General features: G+C 42.2%; 1 protein-coding gene across 1 annotated transcript in view; it reads right to left on the bottom strand.

Moving 5' to 3' along the window:
* Positions 1–7,518: 7,518 nt before the first annotated feature.
* Positions 7,519–18,716, bottom strand: part of chd1 (chromodomain helicase DNA binding protein 1) — an 86,869-nt gene continuing 75,671 nt past the window's right edge. The window contains exon 36 of the mRNA XM_080047175.1: positions 7,519–9,052. Within this exon, the coding sequence (XP_079903301.1) occupies positions 8,806–9,052 (247 nt within the window). The 3' untranslated portion in view covers positions 7,519–8,805. The remainder of the gene's footprint in view (positions 9,053–18,716) is intronic.

Below are 18,716 nucleotides of genomic sequence, written 5' to 3'. Positions count from 1 at the left end.
CAGCTTGGTGAAAATAGTAGCCAGCCGAGATCCCGCCCCTCCAAGAGAGTCCAGGGGTATGCCTCCCCGGGAGATTTTTTTAAGTTTTTAAAGTGAAATACATGAATCTGGTGCACTTTGAGAGGGAAATTAAGAGGCTAAAGCTGAAGAATTTTGTATGAAAAAAAAATGTAAACACTGTGTCAGATGAATTAGAAGCTATTGGAGAAGGACACATGGATTTTCCATAATAATATTAATTTAAATTAAAATATTATGCAGGGTCCTCTGGGATGGCCTTGGTGCTCTTTTTCTTTTATGGGACATATTTCTCTGTAATATAATGAGTGCATTTAGATTATTTAAAAATTAAAAGGGCCATATTACATTATATTTTTAAAATCGGCCGCGGGCCAATAAAAAGCCCGCGGGCCGTAGTTTGGACACCCACCCCTGGTCTACTAGCACCATAACCGATGGAAACTGTGTCTTGTTATTATTCACCGCTAGGTGAACGCCGGCAGTAAAACCAAAAGAAGAAGAAACGCTGGGTGATCGCCGCCAGTAAAAAAAAACGAAGAAGAAATTACGTATTTCCGGTGGAGCTCCGTTTCTCCATGGGTCTGCAAATAGGTACTCTTGCCCAACGCGGCGTCTATCCTTTAGTAGGGACTTCGTCTATAGAGCTGTTAAGCGGAAGTGGCGGAATTACGGGGCATGGGACCTCTCGGCTGAAAAAAAATGAATGGGAGTCTATGGAAAGTAATCTACTATTTTCTGGTCCCAGTCATTAAATGCCTTGGATTACATATATGTTTTTGTATGGGTCTAAATGATAATTTTTCATGTGAAGAGTTTGACGGTATGTTGTATGATTATTCGTCTAACGGCTTTTGAAAAAATGTTACGAGAACAATTACAAGTCTTGTCGCCTCTGTGACGTCACTTCAACACATTCCCTCCACTTCTCGACTGACAGTGCTAATGCTAATGCTAATGACTGGCGTGGACAACGCCAACAATCTCCCCACTCGAGAAATTGAAACTCTCCACATGTCCACTTGTGTAGTGGTTTTTGCCACGCTGAAGACTTTTGTCTTGTCATTAAAAGAAGGCGGTAAAGTGCATTAAAGACACAGCCATGTTTCTGAGCTAAGCGGGTGCGAGTGGTGGTGACGTATATCATAAGTGTCAAGAGCAGCGAAGAGCTGTAGTCCACAAAAGCGCTCTGCACAAAACCTGACCGTATCCAGCTTCTACTCGCTAAATTGTTCCATTCTTTGCACGAAAAAATACCATCTAAATCAGGGGTGTCCAAACTGCGGCCCGCGGCCCGCTTTTTATTGGCCCGCGGCCGATTTTAAAAATATAATGCAATAAAAAAAAAAAAAAAAAAAAAAATTTTTTTTTGCATTTCTTAGTTAACCCACTAGTGCAGGGGTGTCAAAACTGATTGATTGGCCCTTGGCACATTTTAAAAATATAATGTAATATGGCCCTTTTCATTTTTAAATAATCTAAATGCACTCATTATATTGCAGAGAAATATGTCCCATAAAAGAAAAAGAGCATCAAGGCCATCCCAGAGGACCCTGCATAATATTCAAATTTAAATTAATATTATTATGGAAAATCTATGTGTCCTTCTCCAATAGCTTCTAAATCATCTGACACAGTGTTTACATTTTTTTTCATACAAAATTCTTCAGCTTTAGCCTCTTAATTTCCCTCTCAAAGTGCACCAGATTCATGCATTTCACTTTAAAAACTTAAAAAAATCTCCCGGGGGGGCATACCCCCGGACCCCCCTTGGAGGGGCGGGATCTCAGCTGGCTACTATTTTCACCAAGCTGGACATTAGACGTAAAAGCAGAAAACACTGGGTGTATCAATGGCATTTAACAAGAGGGGGATGTATATTTTTAATGTGCAAGTAAAGTGTTGCCGTGAAGAAGGATTACAATTTACGAAGACACTATGAAACTAAACATCAGAGCAGCTACATGTCCTGATTATTTTTGCAAAGTGGCCCGGCCCTTCGTAGATTTTTCTGTATGTGGCCCTCAGTGAAAAAAGTTTGGACACCCCTGCTATAGACTAAACACAGTGCATGGGCAACTGAGGGCAGCCCCTTTTCCAATTGTTTTTGAATAAACTCAATACACACTGTGCATGGATGTGAACGTGACATGATCAGATAATTTCGGATTAACTCCCAGATGAACTGATTACATTTTTAGGCTATTAATTATCTAGACCAAAACATTTTATTCCTTTTCTTGTATGATAACTCACATTTGCATAATATGATGTTAATATCTACGGTGGCGCTGAGCATTCACCAAATAAAAAAAAGTTTCACAGCAGGATCTCGTAATTACGAGATAATATATAAAAAAAATTTTTTTTTTGAGGGGGCCCCCCTGGCGTTCGGGGGCCCTAAGCGACCGCTTAGTTCGCTTATGCCTCGGGCCGGCTCTGGGTCACAGTGTTTGTTATTTTCGTATAGTGTTTTAAGATGTGAGTTGTTCAGTGCGGATGACATTATAGCTGTCAGTCAGCGGCCGTGACGTTAGTCAGCCGGAGCGTCTGTTAGGTGAAGTTTCCTTTTCCTTCTCCCTCCCTTCTCCCCCTCGCGTGCAAGTTGGCGCAGTAAACTATCATTCCACGGTTGAAACGTGCTTCCCCTGAGTTTGTTTTGCATCACCTGTTTGAGTAAGTGCATGGGGTTTCCCGATCGCTGTATAAGTTATAATTAATGCACGTTATTAAACGGTCGCGATTCGCCGTTCGCAGCAGCTGTTTAATGTCTCATCACGAACGTATTGCTATAATGTTCTTTTCCCGGGATCTGTATGCTGCTGTGCATGTTAAAGAAGGAAATAAACGGCGGATACATCCTTACTCCTCGTCTCATCGTCTCATGCTTCATATTCTGACATTTTGGGCGGTGTATTGGCTGTGTTTTGGCCGACACTTCTGAAGTAAAACAAGTGATATTAGCCGATCAGCACTGTAACATAGCCTACATCCACCAGTTTCCTCTACTACAATTTATTTTTGTGAATGACACGGGATCTAGCAGCATTGTCATGGATGTATTGTGCACGTGCCGCGCAGCGGCCGCCTGCATTCATTGTGTGGCAGCGCTCATCACTGCTTTATAACTGCTATACCGGTGACAAGGTAGCGTCAAAATCCATATCATAGCGCAACTTCATACCGGTTTACCTTCTGTACCGTTTATACCGTACACCCCTAGCTGAAAGCATACACTTCCGCTGCAGGCTTTAAACACATCTCTTTAAACTGCACTCTTTAGATTGTACTATAGTACTTGTGTGATTCTTGCTGTTCTGAGTTTGTACCTTCATGGTTGAATGCACTTAATGGAAGTCACTTATATGCAAGGGCTGGAGAGGAAAGGGGAGGGACTGGAGGGGAAAGGGGAGTGTCTGGGGAAAGGGGAGGGGTAGGAGTGAAATGGGAGTGGCTTCATGGTTAATGGGAGGAGCTGGAGAGGAAAGGGGGGAACTGGCTGTGAAGGGGGAGGGGTTTTGTATGAAATGGGAGGAACTGAAGGGGAAAGGGGAAGGGCTTGAGAAGAAAGAGGAGGGCTATAGCGGAAAGGGGAGGGGCTGGAGAGGAAACCCTAACCCTAGAGAGGAATGGGGATGAGTTGGTGGGAAAGGGTAAGGGTTGTAGAAGAAAGGGGAGTGGATGTAACGGGAAGGAAAGGGCAGGGCTGTGTTCGGAACGCCATACTAGCGTCCTACATCCTACATACTGCATACTCTCTACTCAAAGATCGATTGTGTATGCGAGCTGCGTCGAAACGTTTTCAGTTGAAGTATACTCAAGCAATGAAGAATTTCTTCTTCTTCTTATAAGATTCAGGCAGTTTAGACACTGTTAAGCTTATAACCGCCCTCTACAGGTCAGATATTGAACTAGATTTTTACAGTCCTGTGTTCATCATCTGTGTTTTAGACCTCTTGTTTTATAATTATGTTTTGAGGCGGAGGATCCCTCCGATGCTCTCTGTCCGGCTCATCAGCACTCAGCTGTCTGTGAGTTGAGCTGGACGAGCCCTGGTGTCTGGAACAGCGATCTGTTCTAATCTCTCTCCACTATCAGACTCACTTCACTCATTTCACTTAGTGACTCTAATGTTGTTAGGTATTTATCTTCATCTCTTATCTATTGTAAGAGTTTATGAATGACTGCACGTACAGTTGTCAGATCGCGGAACCCCAAACAATGTTGTTGCCTAGCAACTTGCTCGAAAATATTTCATTTTTCTGGGCGGGTAGAATTGACCCAGTGCATTGTGGGGCGGTTGAGTAGGAAAAGTATACAATCGATTCATACCCAAAATCTTCCCGGAAGTTAGTAGGCTACTCATCCGGGAATTTCTCACATACCCAAACTCGCATACCCAACCGTCACATACTCAAATTGAAGTCAAAATGAGTATGGCCGTGTCTGAACTGCCATACTAACGTCCTACTCATACTCATTTTGACTTCAATTTGAGTATGGCCGTGTCTGAACTGCCATACTAACGTCCTACTCATACTCATTTTGACTTCAATTTGAGTATGTGACAGTTGGGTATGCGAGTTTGGGTATGTGAGAAATTCCCGGATGAGTACTAACTTCCGGGAAGATTTTGGGTATGAATCGATCGTATACTTTTCCTACTCAACCGCCCCACAATGCACTGGGTCAATTCTACCCGCCCAGGAAAATGAAATATTTTCGAGCAAGTTGCTAGGCAACAACATTGTTTGGGGTTCCGCGATCTGACAACTGTACGTGCAGTCATTCATACACTCTTACAATAGATAAGAGATGAAGATAAATACCTAACAACATTAGAGTCACTAAGTGAAATGAGTGTTGTGAGTCTGATAGTGGAGAGAGATCAGAACAGATCGCTGTCCCACACACCGCGGCTCGTCCAGCTCAACTCACAGACAGCTGAGTGCTGATGAGCCGGACAGAGAGCGTCGGAGGGATCCTCCGCCTCAAAACATCATTATTATAAAACAAGAGGTCTAAAACACAGATGATGAACACAGGACTGTAAAAATGAAATCTAGTTCAATATCTAACCTGTAGAGGGCGGTTATAAGCTTAACAGTGTCTAAACTGCCTGAATCTTATAAGAAGAAGAAGAAATTCTTCATTGCTTGAGTATACTTCAACTGAGAACGTTTTAGACGCAGCTCGCATACACAATCGATCTTTGAGTAGAGAGTATGCATGAGTATGTAGGATGTAGGACGCTAGTATGGCAGTTCAGACACGGCCTATGAGTAGGACGTTAGTATGGCATTCCGAACACAGCCCAGGTGTTGAGATTAAATGAAAGGAGCTGGAGATGAAAGGGGAGGGGCTGGAGTTATAAGGAGGAGCTGAACGTAAAGGTAAGAATTGACCAAATGATATCCAATTATATGGCATATCTACTTTAGTTGAAAATGACACCTTAAATGTCTAATTACATTGCATGGTTCTTAAATATGAGAGTTTGAACATAGGCTTGTTCGACCCCAGTTTCGGCTCGTCTGGAAAGTAGACGAGAGTAGCCGAGTGCAGTCGGGGGAGTGACGAAAAAGCCTGACTGAAGCCTGACAGCTCCGAGTCGGCTCGACTTACATGTGCCGTAGGAAGTAGCGTCTTTGTTGCGGATTCAGTTCGTTTTCTAGTTTTATTTTGAAGGCCTATTAGAAACTTGTTCGTAGAAGAGCTACACATGCTACAACCGATTAGAAGCAGAACAAAACACAAAGAGGAGTAAACACTTCAAAAGCGAGGGACATTTTCAAAACAAGAAACGAGATATAATATCCCCATTCCCCACACATCTTTATCTTTCTTGTTATTTTACTAGAAAACCTACTTTTAAGTGATAAAAAATAATTTACAAATCCAAATAAAGGAGGTTTAGTATTTCTTCACATAACGAATATGATCGGCCTAAAGACAGTTAAAGGTCTAATAAAAGATCCCTTATTATTACTGTAGATGGCTATGATGAACTTTATTATGATGTGTAACATGTAACATACAATTTCCAGAGCATTTAGATCACAAGAAATAATTATTTATTTCTCTGTCAAGGGTTCAGATCAGTGGAGGTTTAACTCTGATTAAAAATATTTCTGCTTAAATGCACTACACTTCGGAGTAGGCCTAAGGATTAAACATAAATTAAAATCAAAAATAATGGATCGTAATTAAATTTTGAGCGGTGATGTCAGACTTTTGCATAACCAATCGGGGAAACGCATCAAAGGCAAAGGGTTTAAACTCCCAATTAGCGCCTGTCAGCAAGACGTTTCCCATCAAACATTTCGCTCCCGCAGCCCGTGGGGAGAAACTGCAGCGACTTGCTCCAGTGCGTTTCCATGGCACAACTAAATTGGATTAAGACATATATCTAACTAGACACTCGAACGGACCATGTTACTTGTCTGAGTATACATGGCCTTTCAGGAATCGGATAAATGTCCGATGCATGGCTGTCTCCGCTATGCTAGGTGGCGCTGTAAGCCCTTTCAACCATGCTTTCAACAAGTGGTTTTAGGGCCACGTCCGGTTCCCTTCCAGCAATAACCCATGGTGCAGCCTATAACGCGCAGGCACACAAGCACAGAACGAGAAGTCCGATATGCGATATCCGATCCCTGTATACATGCAGAGAGAATACCGACAATGAACGAGTTATCTAGGTGTTCTTATCCGACTTCTCGTCCGTTATTGTGCTGATTTGTGTGCGAAGTAGATCGGATAAAGGTGTTTACATGCAGTTTAAAAGTCCTGTTGAAGTCTTATTCGTTTAGTTACCCGATTATGAGTCTGCATGTAAACGCACTGAGTGTCTGTGCCCGCCTTGATCCCGCAGGTGCAAGTCGGACAAAAAGTCTAACCATAATGCTGTGCGCTCAGCAAGACGAGCGTCATAATTGCGCAGGTCTTAGCAAGATGGCTCCATCTCAAACGAGGCCAATACCCAGCGGAATGGCGGCCATCTTGGATTTGGTCTCACTGTCCGCATAGGTACAATCTGACTTCCCTCCACATCTGAAAATAAAATGTATGGCATGTACTTACCATGGTAGAAATGTCATGCTTTTTTCAAAAAGTACACAATTGTTATTAATATGTGAATTAATCTGCTGTACTTTTACCTCTAGGATATTTGAGCAAACAGATGGTCTCAGGTTTATTGTAGTTAGCCTTTTACAATATTTTTTTCAGAGGACATGAACTGGCAACCCAGTAAACATTTTTTCTAGACCATATAGGTTTTTAGGAAAACCTCCTTGTGAATAAAAACATTTCAAACTGATATAAATATAGTGAATATCGAAAAACATAGTTACATTTGCCAAAATTTGCCATCACATGGACCACAGCTCTACCTGCTCAGTCACAGCTAAACTTTCCTTGTGACAGCCGACATATAAAGAAGTTAATCCACATGACTTTAAAAAATGTGACACTTTGAGAGAGTTGGTACGAGTGAGTACAGTGATTGATTTTAATGGCTTCATACACAACTATATAAAACGGTTCATAAAAATTCATGCACTTTCAGTGTAAATTCATTTTGAAATATAGAGGAAATTTATTTACAACATGGTAAACCGTAACAGTGACTTCATTCAGTTGGGTGGTTCATCACCACAAATATACTTGGCTGCATAGAAACATTGACATTATTGCCTACCGAGAAAATAAAAAGGTATAGAAACAAAAATATGTAAAAAGTCTAGTTTCATTAAAATCTAACGGGTGCTTCTAATGAAAGACAACTGGTTCTTTTCAGACTGATTTCAAAAGTCAGTTTCTTCCAACTCAATGATTTTGACAAAATGAACTCAAAACTAGTAAATTAAACTGAATACTTTAAAGAACTTTCCCTTTCCCAAAAGTTACATTCTGAAAGCAATATCATGAAAGAACTATTTTACAGAAACTCACTCATAGAATGACAAAAGCCTGAGTTGATGGGGAAAAGTAGAGTCATAATAAATCCCAAAAAGCCTGAGGAAAAAGACCACTGATTTACTATTTTACAAAATTTACAACAGCATTACTGAAGGAAAAGGACATGATACAAGTTGCTCTAAAAAAAAAGTCCAGGTTATTTTCTTTACATCTAAAATATGTTATTAAATAATTCACACCTGGTGTAAAAAGAAGAAAAACCTGCTGAGGAAATGCGGTAAATGAGGTACTTAAGGTGGTGAGCCTGAGCTCAGACTGGGTTCAACCAGACACCTTTACATCATAATGTGATTCATGTGACAACCGACTTCTCATCGGGTTAACACTTAAATAAGGTAGAGACTCACATTAAGCATGATAGAGACAGACAGACAGACAGACAGACAGACAGTCAAATACAGGATCCAGTGTCATGGATTGGTGGGAATATGAGGCAGCACTGGGGTAAATTGTGTTCGTTTCCAGAGATAAAAAAAAAAGTTTATAAAAATTAAAAACACATTGTGCTGCACACTGTTGAGCCTAGAAAACAATGCAGCTTTAAAGTCTTGAATACAAAAATATGTTTTGATCATTTCTCTCTGCTCCGTGGGTGTTCATCTCCAAGGTTCCCGAGATGAGCTGAGGCGAGCAGATGACTGACGCACAGTGCTTTAAAGAGCTGCAGGAGTCCACAGTCCCTGTAAGGCCTCTGCTGTGTTGCTGTGAGTGTGGAGCAGCTCCTGGTATGTCTCTGGTTCTGCAGCAGACTGGGCCAGCTCCGGGTATGTCTCTGGTTGCTGCAGCAGACCGAGGCAGCTCCTGTTATGTCTTGCGGTTGCTGCTCCAGAGGTGCTCCGGTGTGCTCTTGTGGTCTGATGAGTAGTCTTTAGGTGAGCGCTGGCCTATGGGTGATCGGGCGTCATAGGGGGAGCGTGCCCCGCCTCGCTGCTCTGTCTGCCAGTCTGAGTGGTAGCGGTATGAGGAGCCACGCTCCCAATGGGAATGATCCTTCAGGTCTCTGCTGGGGCGGAACTCCTCCAGCTTCCTGTGCTTACTGTCATTGTAGTATCTGCAAACACACAGCACAGAGCATCAGTACATTGACATTTGATTGAATATATTACTGAAGACCTTTTCATCATCCCAAAAACAGCAGACTTAAAATATTAATTAAACATCAAAGCCTTAGCCAAACACTAATCTAAAGAACAAATCCTAATTCTTATCGAACTATCTTCTATCTATAAAGCAAGAAACGTCTGTCTGTCAGTGGCTCGCATATCTCTCGGACTGTATGTCAGATTGGCCTGAGCTTCCTGATATGGCTTGCGCACGGCACAAAGGTGTGCATCCTTGATTGGTTGTTAGGTTTTTTGGACCAAATATGTAGAAGTTATCATATTAATATGCTGGCGGCAAATACATGCGCGCACTGAAGGCCACAGTAACGACGGGCAAGAAGTAGTGTCCGGCTAAACCCTCTGATTTGATTGGCCGCTGCGACCAAAGCATGAATTTACGAACGGGACACACACAGCAGATCGACACAGCCCGGTGTTACTTCCTCATTCAATGCACCCAACTCGCCAAACAAAACGTTCTTAAACCTTTCCACAGACATCACCAAACCCTCAAACCTGTCCGCTTTAGTGTTAAAGATCGCATGTTACGCTATTTTCACTGTTATAGAGTTAATGTTGATGGCACCACGGTCTCCCCCTCCCCCCAGGCCCCTCTCCCTTGAACCCCACATCCGTCACACCGTCAAAACCTCCTTCTATCACCTCCGTAATATTGCAAAGATTAGATCCTCCCTCACACCCCACGCTGCTGAAAGACTCATCCATGCCTTCATCTCCTCCCACCTTGACTATTGCAATTCACTCCTCGCCGGCATCAGCACCACCTCCATCAACAGACTCCAACGTGTCCAGAATGCAGCTGCCCGTCTCCTCACTCACACCAACTTGTGGAACCACATCGCCCCAGTCCTCAAAAAGCTCCACTGGCTCCCCATTTCATTCCGGATCGATTACAAACTCCTGGTCCTCACCTACAAAGCCCTCCACCATCTGCCCCCCCCCATATCTCACTGACCTTCTCTCCCCCTATCAACCCCCTCGGGCCCTCAGATCCTCCTCAGCCAGTCTCCTCTCCACCCACACATCAAAACTCTGCAGATCTGGTGACAGAGCTTTCTCCAGGGCAGCTCCCAGGCTCTGGAACAGCCTCCCCCAACATATCCGTGACTCTGAGTCCCTCACCATCTTCCAGTTCAAACTCAAGACCCATCTCTTCTCCTCTGCCTACCCCTAGTTCACCTACCAACCCAACTCTACATGTTCTTTTTGTTTGTTTATCGTTTTGTTTTTGTAAAGCGCTCTGAGTGAGAGAAGAGCGCTATATAAATAAAATGTATTATTATTATTATTATTATTAATGTATAGTTAAACACTTCCGCGACAGTGACGCTAATTTCAGTTAGCATGTCAATAGCGGTTTCCATTTAAACTAGCACGGTCTCGGATAGCTCTGCTACCGGTGAATGTAAACATGATCGCTTACACAGAATGTTTTAAATTTGTTAGAAACTAACACGAGTTAAAGACTATGTAAGATGCCAAAATGCCCTTCATTTTGTTTGCAAAGATAAATGCTGCTGCCTTCAAGCTGCAATTACCAATGAAAAACTATTTTCACCTGCTATGGCCATAAAGAATAGAGGATTATATGGCGCAACAATTATTAAAGAAAGAAAATAAGTCCCATTGACGAGCGATGTGACATCTGTTTGTATGTCCTACTTTCATAGACGGGTTACATTTAAGCATGCATAAGCTACTGCTTCCTACCGGCACTGCACTAGTACATACTGAAAACAGCCTGGGATGTAAACAAATCTATCATGTTCTACCAGTTTATTTAATCAACAAGTCCCAAGTAAAAGAGCCAAGCCAACAATTAAGTCAGTGTGTGTGTGTGTCCCAGGGAAATTCACGACCTGGGGCCTCTACAGATTCAGTTTTTGGCAAAGTTTCCTTTCCTAACGAGTTGACCCGGAAGTACTTGGAGGAAAGGTGGTTCGAATTCTAAAAATGCTTAGGAAAGGTCCCTTGATGCAACCTTTAACATGCCCTTTAACCCTCCTTTAGCATAGCTTACTCCTGACCAACCTTTCCGAAAGGAAAAAAGATATTTGTATCCCATAATCCTTTACGGCGGCAATATTTAAAGCAACAGGCCACCGACGAAGTTTACCGACTCTACGCGAATACGAATGAGACGTGGTAAAATAGAAGAGAAGAGAGGAAGATTTTATGCTGGGGTGGAGGATTTGGGGAGAAAATGGCAGTTGGGATAAAGATTCGAATCCAAATACCTCAACCGCTCCACTTGTTCTCTTTGGTCCCTCCCCTATTGTCCCGCCCTGACACGCTCTACACCATGGAACCCCATTTAGCGGCCATTTGGCTCTCGTGGGCCGGATCTGGCCCGCGAGAGCCAAATGTCCGGCCCGCGCTGACCCAGTGCATTCACATGTTATATTAAAAATAAAAAAATAAATCAATTTGCGTGGTCTGCTATATTTTGCCCCCAGCCCGCACCGTCCACTTGACCATCGACGTTGGGGAAAAACTGACACGCTGGCAACTTTTCTGGTATCAAATTGGTGATTACGGGATGATTTAGCTGCAGCAGCCTATTTGAATGACATGCTGTCGGGCAGGCTCCGCCCGGCGAAGCTACTTGACTCTCGGCCGGGTGCGAGGCAAAAATAAATAAATAAAAGGACTCGCCGCATCACTAAGCTACATAATAGGCTGGCCTGCTGTGAAACTTCTCTACATGCGTTTTTGCGCTGGGAGAGAGAATGCGGTGGGCTGAGACTATAGTAGGCTATAAAAAGCCTTTCTTCTCGACAACGTTAACGTGCAGGAATCCCCGGTGATCATTTTAGTCTTAAACCACATAGTTTTTCTGCACGGCGGCTCGCGAGGTCTCACTGTGAACTCATTGCCACATGTTTCACCGGGTGATGCGCTGCTTCGCTCGGACAGAGGCTTTGAGTTTTCTTAAAGTGATTTAACATCCTGGTCTAGACGAGTGCTTCAACGTTGTGCCTTATATTTCGAATAGCCTGAATGTGTGATGTGTGTGTGGGGGGCTGCCCCCCAGCACCCCTACTTCCCGCGGTAGGCCTACTGGTCACGCGCATAGGCCGGGATGAGACAGATGTGCGACGAGGAATGCTACATTCAGGTGCTCCTCAAAAATCCAGAATTTGATATTCAATAACTTTTAAGATGTAGACTAACCCTAAGAATAAGAACAGCAGTAGGCTACAAGGAAGATTTAATTGTTAGGAGCGTTTAAAGAAAAATATTAACAGCTGTTTATTGCAATACAGTTTTACTTTAACCCCCTTTTAATAAAGGGGGTTAAAGTGACTTTGAACGTGGCATGGTTGATGGTGCATGGTAGGATGGATCCATACTTTCATGTTGTTTACGCCAAATTCTGAACCTGCCATCTGAATGTCGTAACTGAAATCGAGACTCATCAGACCAGGCATGATTTTCCAATCTTCTATTGTCCAATATTGGTGATCCTGTGAGAATGGTAGTTTCCTGTTTTTAGCTGACAGGAGTGGCAGTAGCCCATTTGCTTCAAGGTTGGTCGTGTTTTGCGTTCAGAGATGGTATTCTGCATACCCTGGTTGTAACGAGTGGTTATTTGAGTTACTGTTGCCTTTCTATCATCTCAAACCAGTCTGCCCATCCTACACTGACCTCTGACTTCAACAAGGCATTTTACGTCCACACAAATGCCGCTCACAAGATATTTTTTATTTTTCGGCCCATCCTCTGTAAACCCTAGAGATGGTTTGAGTGAAAATCCCAGCAGATCAGCAGTTTCTGAAATACTCAGACCAGCCCTTCTGGCACCATCAACATTGCCATGTTCAAAGTCACTTAAGGCCCACTCACACTAGTGCCGTTGGCCTGTTCCGTGCTGCAGGAAGATTCAGCACGATTCCCCACTCCCCCTGCTGGCCTGTGCTCACACTGCTTGTGGCCTGGGCACGATTGCACCTTGCCAACGTCACCGTGCGCGTTTAGGATTTGGAGCGTAGTCTACTTGTAGGCTATACGACTGTTTGTGAATATTTTCATCCGGACAAATTTGCATCATATATTCCACTTCCACATTAGAGCAACGAGAATCCTTAAGCTATTGTTTTTTTTAAGTGTAGCCTTGACGTAATAGGTCGCGGTGGACAGTCTCATATTTGTGCAGCACGCTGTTTATTATTAATATAACGGCCCGTCATCAGACCATACGTACCGGATGGTTTTATACACATCGATCGCTCCATCAAATCCAAGTCAGAACTTTTTGTATGGGCAGAGATCGTTTTTTTAAGTGTCTTTATAAAGTTTCTTGTTAAACCTTAGTGTAGGCTACTGTTTCCTTAAAACCGGACCGCGGAGTTCCGTTGTGTGTTCGTCTCCACCGCCATGCGTAAAGGCAGTTATGACAGCTGACGGGAGGAAAAAGAAAAAAATCATCTGACGAACGTGAGTAAACACGAAAACCTTTTTGCTTTGCTTTCTGCGCTCACCTATTTAGCTCTCTCCCTCTTTTATTAGCCCACACCTAGGCCTACACACACGTTAATTCTCACACATTTTATGTAGCTACAAGTCCAAGTGGTGGGCAATTATGGTGCCGACTAGTAAGGCAGCGGGCGTTAAAGGACTATGCGCATCCTTAATAAATTCACGTCAGGAACTCCGCCTGTGCGCTTGCTTGTGCGCGTGTCATCTCATTAGCATCTGTACTTTGGCCACGGCACACCTCTCCCAGGTGTGCCGTGGCCAAGGGGCTGTTCCGTGCTGGAATACGGATGGCGTGGTCACACTAGCCAAACGTTCTAGACTTTAGTATGCTAATGAGCTTTGGCACGGGGCCGCGGCCCTAGTGTGAGTGGCCCCTTAAACCCCCTTTCTTTCCCATTCTGTTGCCCGGTTTTAACCTCAATAAGTTGTCTCTTCCAGGTCTACATGCCTGAATGAATTGAGTTTCTTCCATGTGATTGGCTGATAAGTTATATGTGTTAAGAAGAAAATGAACCGCTGTACCTAATAAAGTGGCCGGTGAGTGTATATATACATACTAGTAGGGCCCGACTGATTTAACGGCCAGCGGATTAAATCGGCCGATAATAGCATATTTTCGGAATTATCGGCAGCAGTTTTTTTTGCCGATTTTCTCTCTCTTTTTTTTTTCAAGCAATCATGTGTGAAATGTATTGCTGCCCTGGAGGTAGCCTAAATTAATAGCATTAAGGCTAAAGCCTATTTACAGCAGCAGCAGGTGTGTTGTAATACATTGGATTAATTTACAATTGACAGTTCCCCCTGCAACCATAGCAGAGGCATTGGTTAATAATAATTGATAGAATTTATATGGCGCTTTTTTGGAGGTCACTCAAAGACACTTTAAATCATAGAGAATCATACATGCAGAAAAAGAAAACAAAATACAGAAAAAATAAAAATAAGGTTTGAAGTGGTGTCAGGTGTCATTTTGCTTCCTTAAAGAGGTGAGTTTTGAGTTGACTTTTGAAAGAGTTTATTGAGTCTGAGATGCTGATGTTTGCACTTTATTTTTTTTAGACAATGCGTATTTCAATAAAGAAAAAGTTCCTGTACACATTTTCGACAGTAAATTGTACATATATATTTAAGGGTTCAAAAGTTAAAAATCTGACAAGATGGCGACGCGCATAGGCCAGGACGATTGGATGCAGTTGGTATAATTGAGGTCAGCCCGGATGCTACATCCATTTTATATATTATCTATGGTTCCACCACATTATATGGAAGTGGTTTGGCTATCTTAAAAGTGATGAAGCACAGGATAAGACCGTCTGTAAAATATGCCGTCGGTTGGTGCCAGCACGAATGGGAAACACTACAAACTTATTTCAACATCTGAAAACGTACCATCCCATCGAACACACAGAAAGCATGCAAATGCGCGCAACAAGTTTTGCCAGCCGTCCTACCGCAGCTGTCAGCAACGCGAGTGGGGCTGTTCCAAAACAGCAGTCTATCGTGTCGTCTTTTGCGGCAATTACAACGTATGAAAAACAATAAAAAATAAATAAAGATATAACATACGCAGTTTCTTATTGTATAGCAAAAGACATGATGCCCATGAGCACAGTGGAGGAATGGGTTCAAAAAATATTTTTCCAAAACTGCACTGCCTCGTCTGTATGAAGAGTGCAGGGGAAATCTGGAAATCCAGCTTGGGTGTGTGAAATACTTTGCCACAACCACGGATCTATGGTCCAGTCGTACATCCGAGCCTTACATGAGCCTCACTATCCATTTTATCGACGAGGAGTGGGCTCTTCAAAGCAGGTGCTTATAGACGGCATATTTTCCAGAGGACCACACTGCCGAAATTATCAGCCAAGGCCTGGAAGAGGCACTTGCATCATGGGGGCTTAGTGAAGACCCACAGATGTGCATCACAACTGACAACGGGGCGAACATTGTCAAGCCTGTCTCACTTAAACATTGGACTCGCCTGAAGTGTTTCGCTCATCGGCTTCATCTTGCCATTGGTAAGTAAAAAAACACGTTAATAAAGTGCCTAAATGACTAAAGCTACTTAACGTTTTTGTGATGGGATCAATAATAGGCCTATAGTGCTTCTTTTTTTCCTTCCCCTCAACCCACAACATATTATTGGTCTCTCATCAGATACATTTGAACATTTAAAAGGTTTCCTTTTAATCAAAGGAATTTGATCAAAATAATTTTTCAGATTCTTAATTTCATGGCAATATTATAACTTATTATCACGAAATAATAATTAAATAATTGTTGTAATTTTTCCTTAGTAAAGTTTTACAATGTGTGCCTATATTGTGTTTCTTTTTCATTTTCAGAGAGAAGTGTAATAGACCAGCGAATCCAAAGAGCCATGGGTGTGTGCAATAGAGTGGTCAGTGCTTTTTTTTTCTCATGGAAAAAAAAGAGAACTAGCAGCTGCTCAAGAGGAGCTCAAACTACCCCCTCACAGGTTGATTACAGAGTCACCCACAAGGTGGGGGTCCCGTCATGCTATGATAGCAAGGGTGCTGGAGCAGGAGAGTTCACTGATGCCCTCTCGGGTGAAGCATATGCGAGTGTCTCTTACCTGAAACCTGTGCTGCAGCTCTTTAACAAGAAGCCAGAAGCTGATGAAACAGACCAAGACCATCAAGGCTACTGTCCTCAACTACCTTAATGAAAAATACAATGATGCTGCAACTGATGACCTCCTGAACATGACATCCCTAACTGATCCTCGGTTCAAGACCCGCTTCATTGAAGATGACAAGGTTGAGGCTGTAAAATCCAGAGCAGTGGCTCAGATGCTGGATGAATGTCAGACCACATCACAAGCTACTGCTCACACATCCACATATACAACGACAGCTGTAGGTGGGGAGATGCTGGGCAGCTTTTTCAAGAAGTCCTACTCTGTTACTACATCTGGTCTTACAGACGAGCAGGCTATTAAGGCTGAACTGAACAGCTACCTACTGGCACCTGAGGTAGACAGTGAGGCCGACCCGATGGCATGGTGGCAAAACCATTCAACAACTTATCCCAGAGTAAGCATCCTCGCAAAACGTTACCTGTGTATTCCTGCCACTAGCTCACCCTCAGAGTGTGCTTTTAGCACTAGTGGCAATATTGTGACTTGCCACAGGGTAGCTTTGAAGCCAGATGCTGTGGACAGACTAGTCTTTAATCTGTAACGTGATTAACAAATGATGTAGCTTAATGAATGGTTTAAATTGTTCAACTTATTTTTATTTTTTGTTTCCTTGTAAGCCTACCTCTACAAACATTTGAGATTGTTGCCTTCCTGCCAAAGGACTTTGATGTGATAGTCACTCACATATCTTTTAGTTTTAAACACATTATTTTAGGTAGCATAATATCTGGTTTCACAATGTTTACATTTTGCACTTACATAAGCACTACGTAATTCATATTTTAGATCTTAAAGTTCAGTACATAAATGTGCCAGGGCCTTTGTTGATCCACTGTTTTACTTTTTATGTAAAGGTTTTGTTTGATATTATCTAAATTGTGTGAATTTTATTTAATAATAGTTTATTTTTATGTTACTTCTATTTATATTGTTTAAGTTAATTGTGTTGGCACTTGGTATTTTGGGTTTTTAAAGTATCGGTAAAAGTACCGTTTAAGCACCGGAACCGTTTCAAAAGTACCGAGTAGTAACCGGTATCGAAATAAACCTAACCGATACCCAACCCTAGTTAGAACACATTTAAAAAGTGCATTTAGCATAATATGTGACCTTTAAGATGTTTTCTGCAGCCCTGCAAAGGGAGTTTAATGTGAAAGAAATCTGGGGCCGTATTCACAAAACATGTTATCTTAGCGCTAAGAGTACGCCTAAGGAGCACTAAAAGTTCTTAGTAAGGAGTAATTTCTTAAAACCTATTCACAAAGCTGATAAGATCAACTTTTACTAAGGAATGGGAGGGACTCCTAAGCTAAGAATAGAGGGCGGTGTTGACCCTGTTGCTATGGATGATGTCATGTTCATACCTTCTATGCCCACAGTGATTGGCTGAGAGGGAATGAGAGCTAAGAGTGAGTTTATGATAGAAACACTGTGGGAGATATCCATATCGTGTCGCTGTATTAAAGTGAAGAGTTTTTATATACAATTAATGACAAGTGACACTGATTTAACATGAAACCAAGATACTGCAGGTTTTCCCACACATTCGTTCACAATTAACCTACAATAGCGCCACATAGGTCTATTCATTTAAAATGTTACAATGATTTGAATCGGAAAAAATATCCTCATTGAACAGCTGCACGCCATGCACTCTCACTGTATTTCCCTCAACGGCTGACTATGCCGCAATAGTCAGACAGTAACAAACCAGGAAATTCGCAATTTAGAAACAACAACTGGCGAAATCGTAAAGTGCATGCGGAAGGAAAAAGGCGAGACACGCAACTATACAGTAGCGGACCTGTGGAATGGAGGAGATGGAAGCGCCACATATGGGCCTACTCTAGTAACAAATTAAACCCAAACGTGACACCAACAGTAACTTTCAGTGCATCGTAAACCCAAAGCAACTGCAGGAAAAGGAGCTTAATACATAATTTTTTATATAAATATAATAAATATAAATGTGTCTATACTTTCTAAACATAGCTTTACTAAGATCATTAAACCCTTACAGCTATTAAGGTACCTTTTGTAAAGCTCACTAGCATTAAATCTCTCCAAAATGCCATCAAATGAGTGTCTGTGATTTACTCTTAGTGACTTAGGAGTCCTCTCGAGGACTCCTAGCTTTTCATAGATTTAGGAGCTAGTTTTAGCGCTAAAATGCTTTGTGAATTACACTTATCTTAAAAAGTTAGGAGTCCTAAAATTAGGAGTGAAACGCCCCTTATTTTTGAGAGTTACTCCTAAATCAGCACGTTAGGACCTACTCTTAGCCTTAAAATGTTTTGTGAATACGGCCCCAGAGCTTTTTATTTTTATTTACATTATTTTAAATAATTCAAGCTATCTTATATTGTTTTGTTAGGGGCAGATAAAACATGTTTGTGAAGTTAAATGTGTATATTTAAATGTGATTCAATGTTCCTTCATCACAAATATGC

The sequence above is a fragment of the Ammodytes marinus genome (genome assembly GCF_949987685.1).
Source record: "Ammodytes marinus genome assembly, chromosome: 18".
In the NCBI taxonomy this organism is placed as follows: domain Eukaryota; kingdom Metazoa; phylum Chordata; class Actinopteri; order Uranoscopiformes; family Ammodytidae; genus Ammodytes; species Ammodytes marinus.
This window is presented reverse-complemented; position numbering and strand designations above follow the sequence as displayed.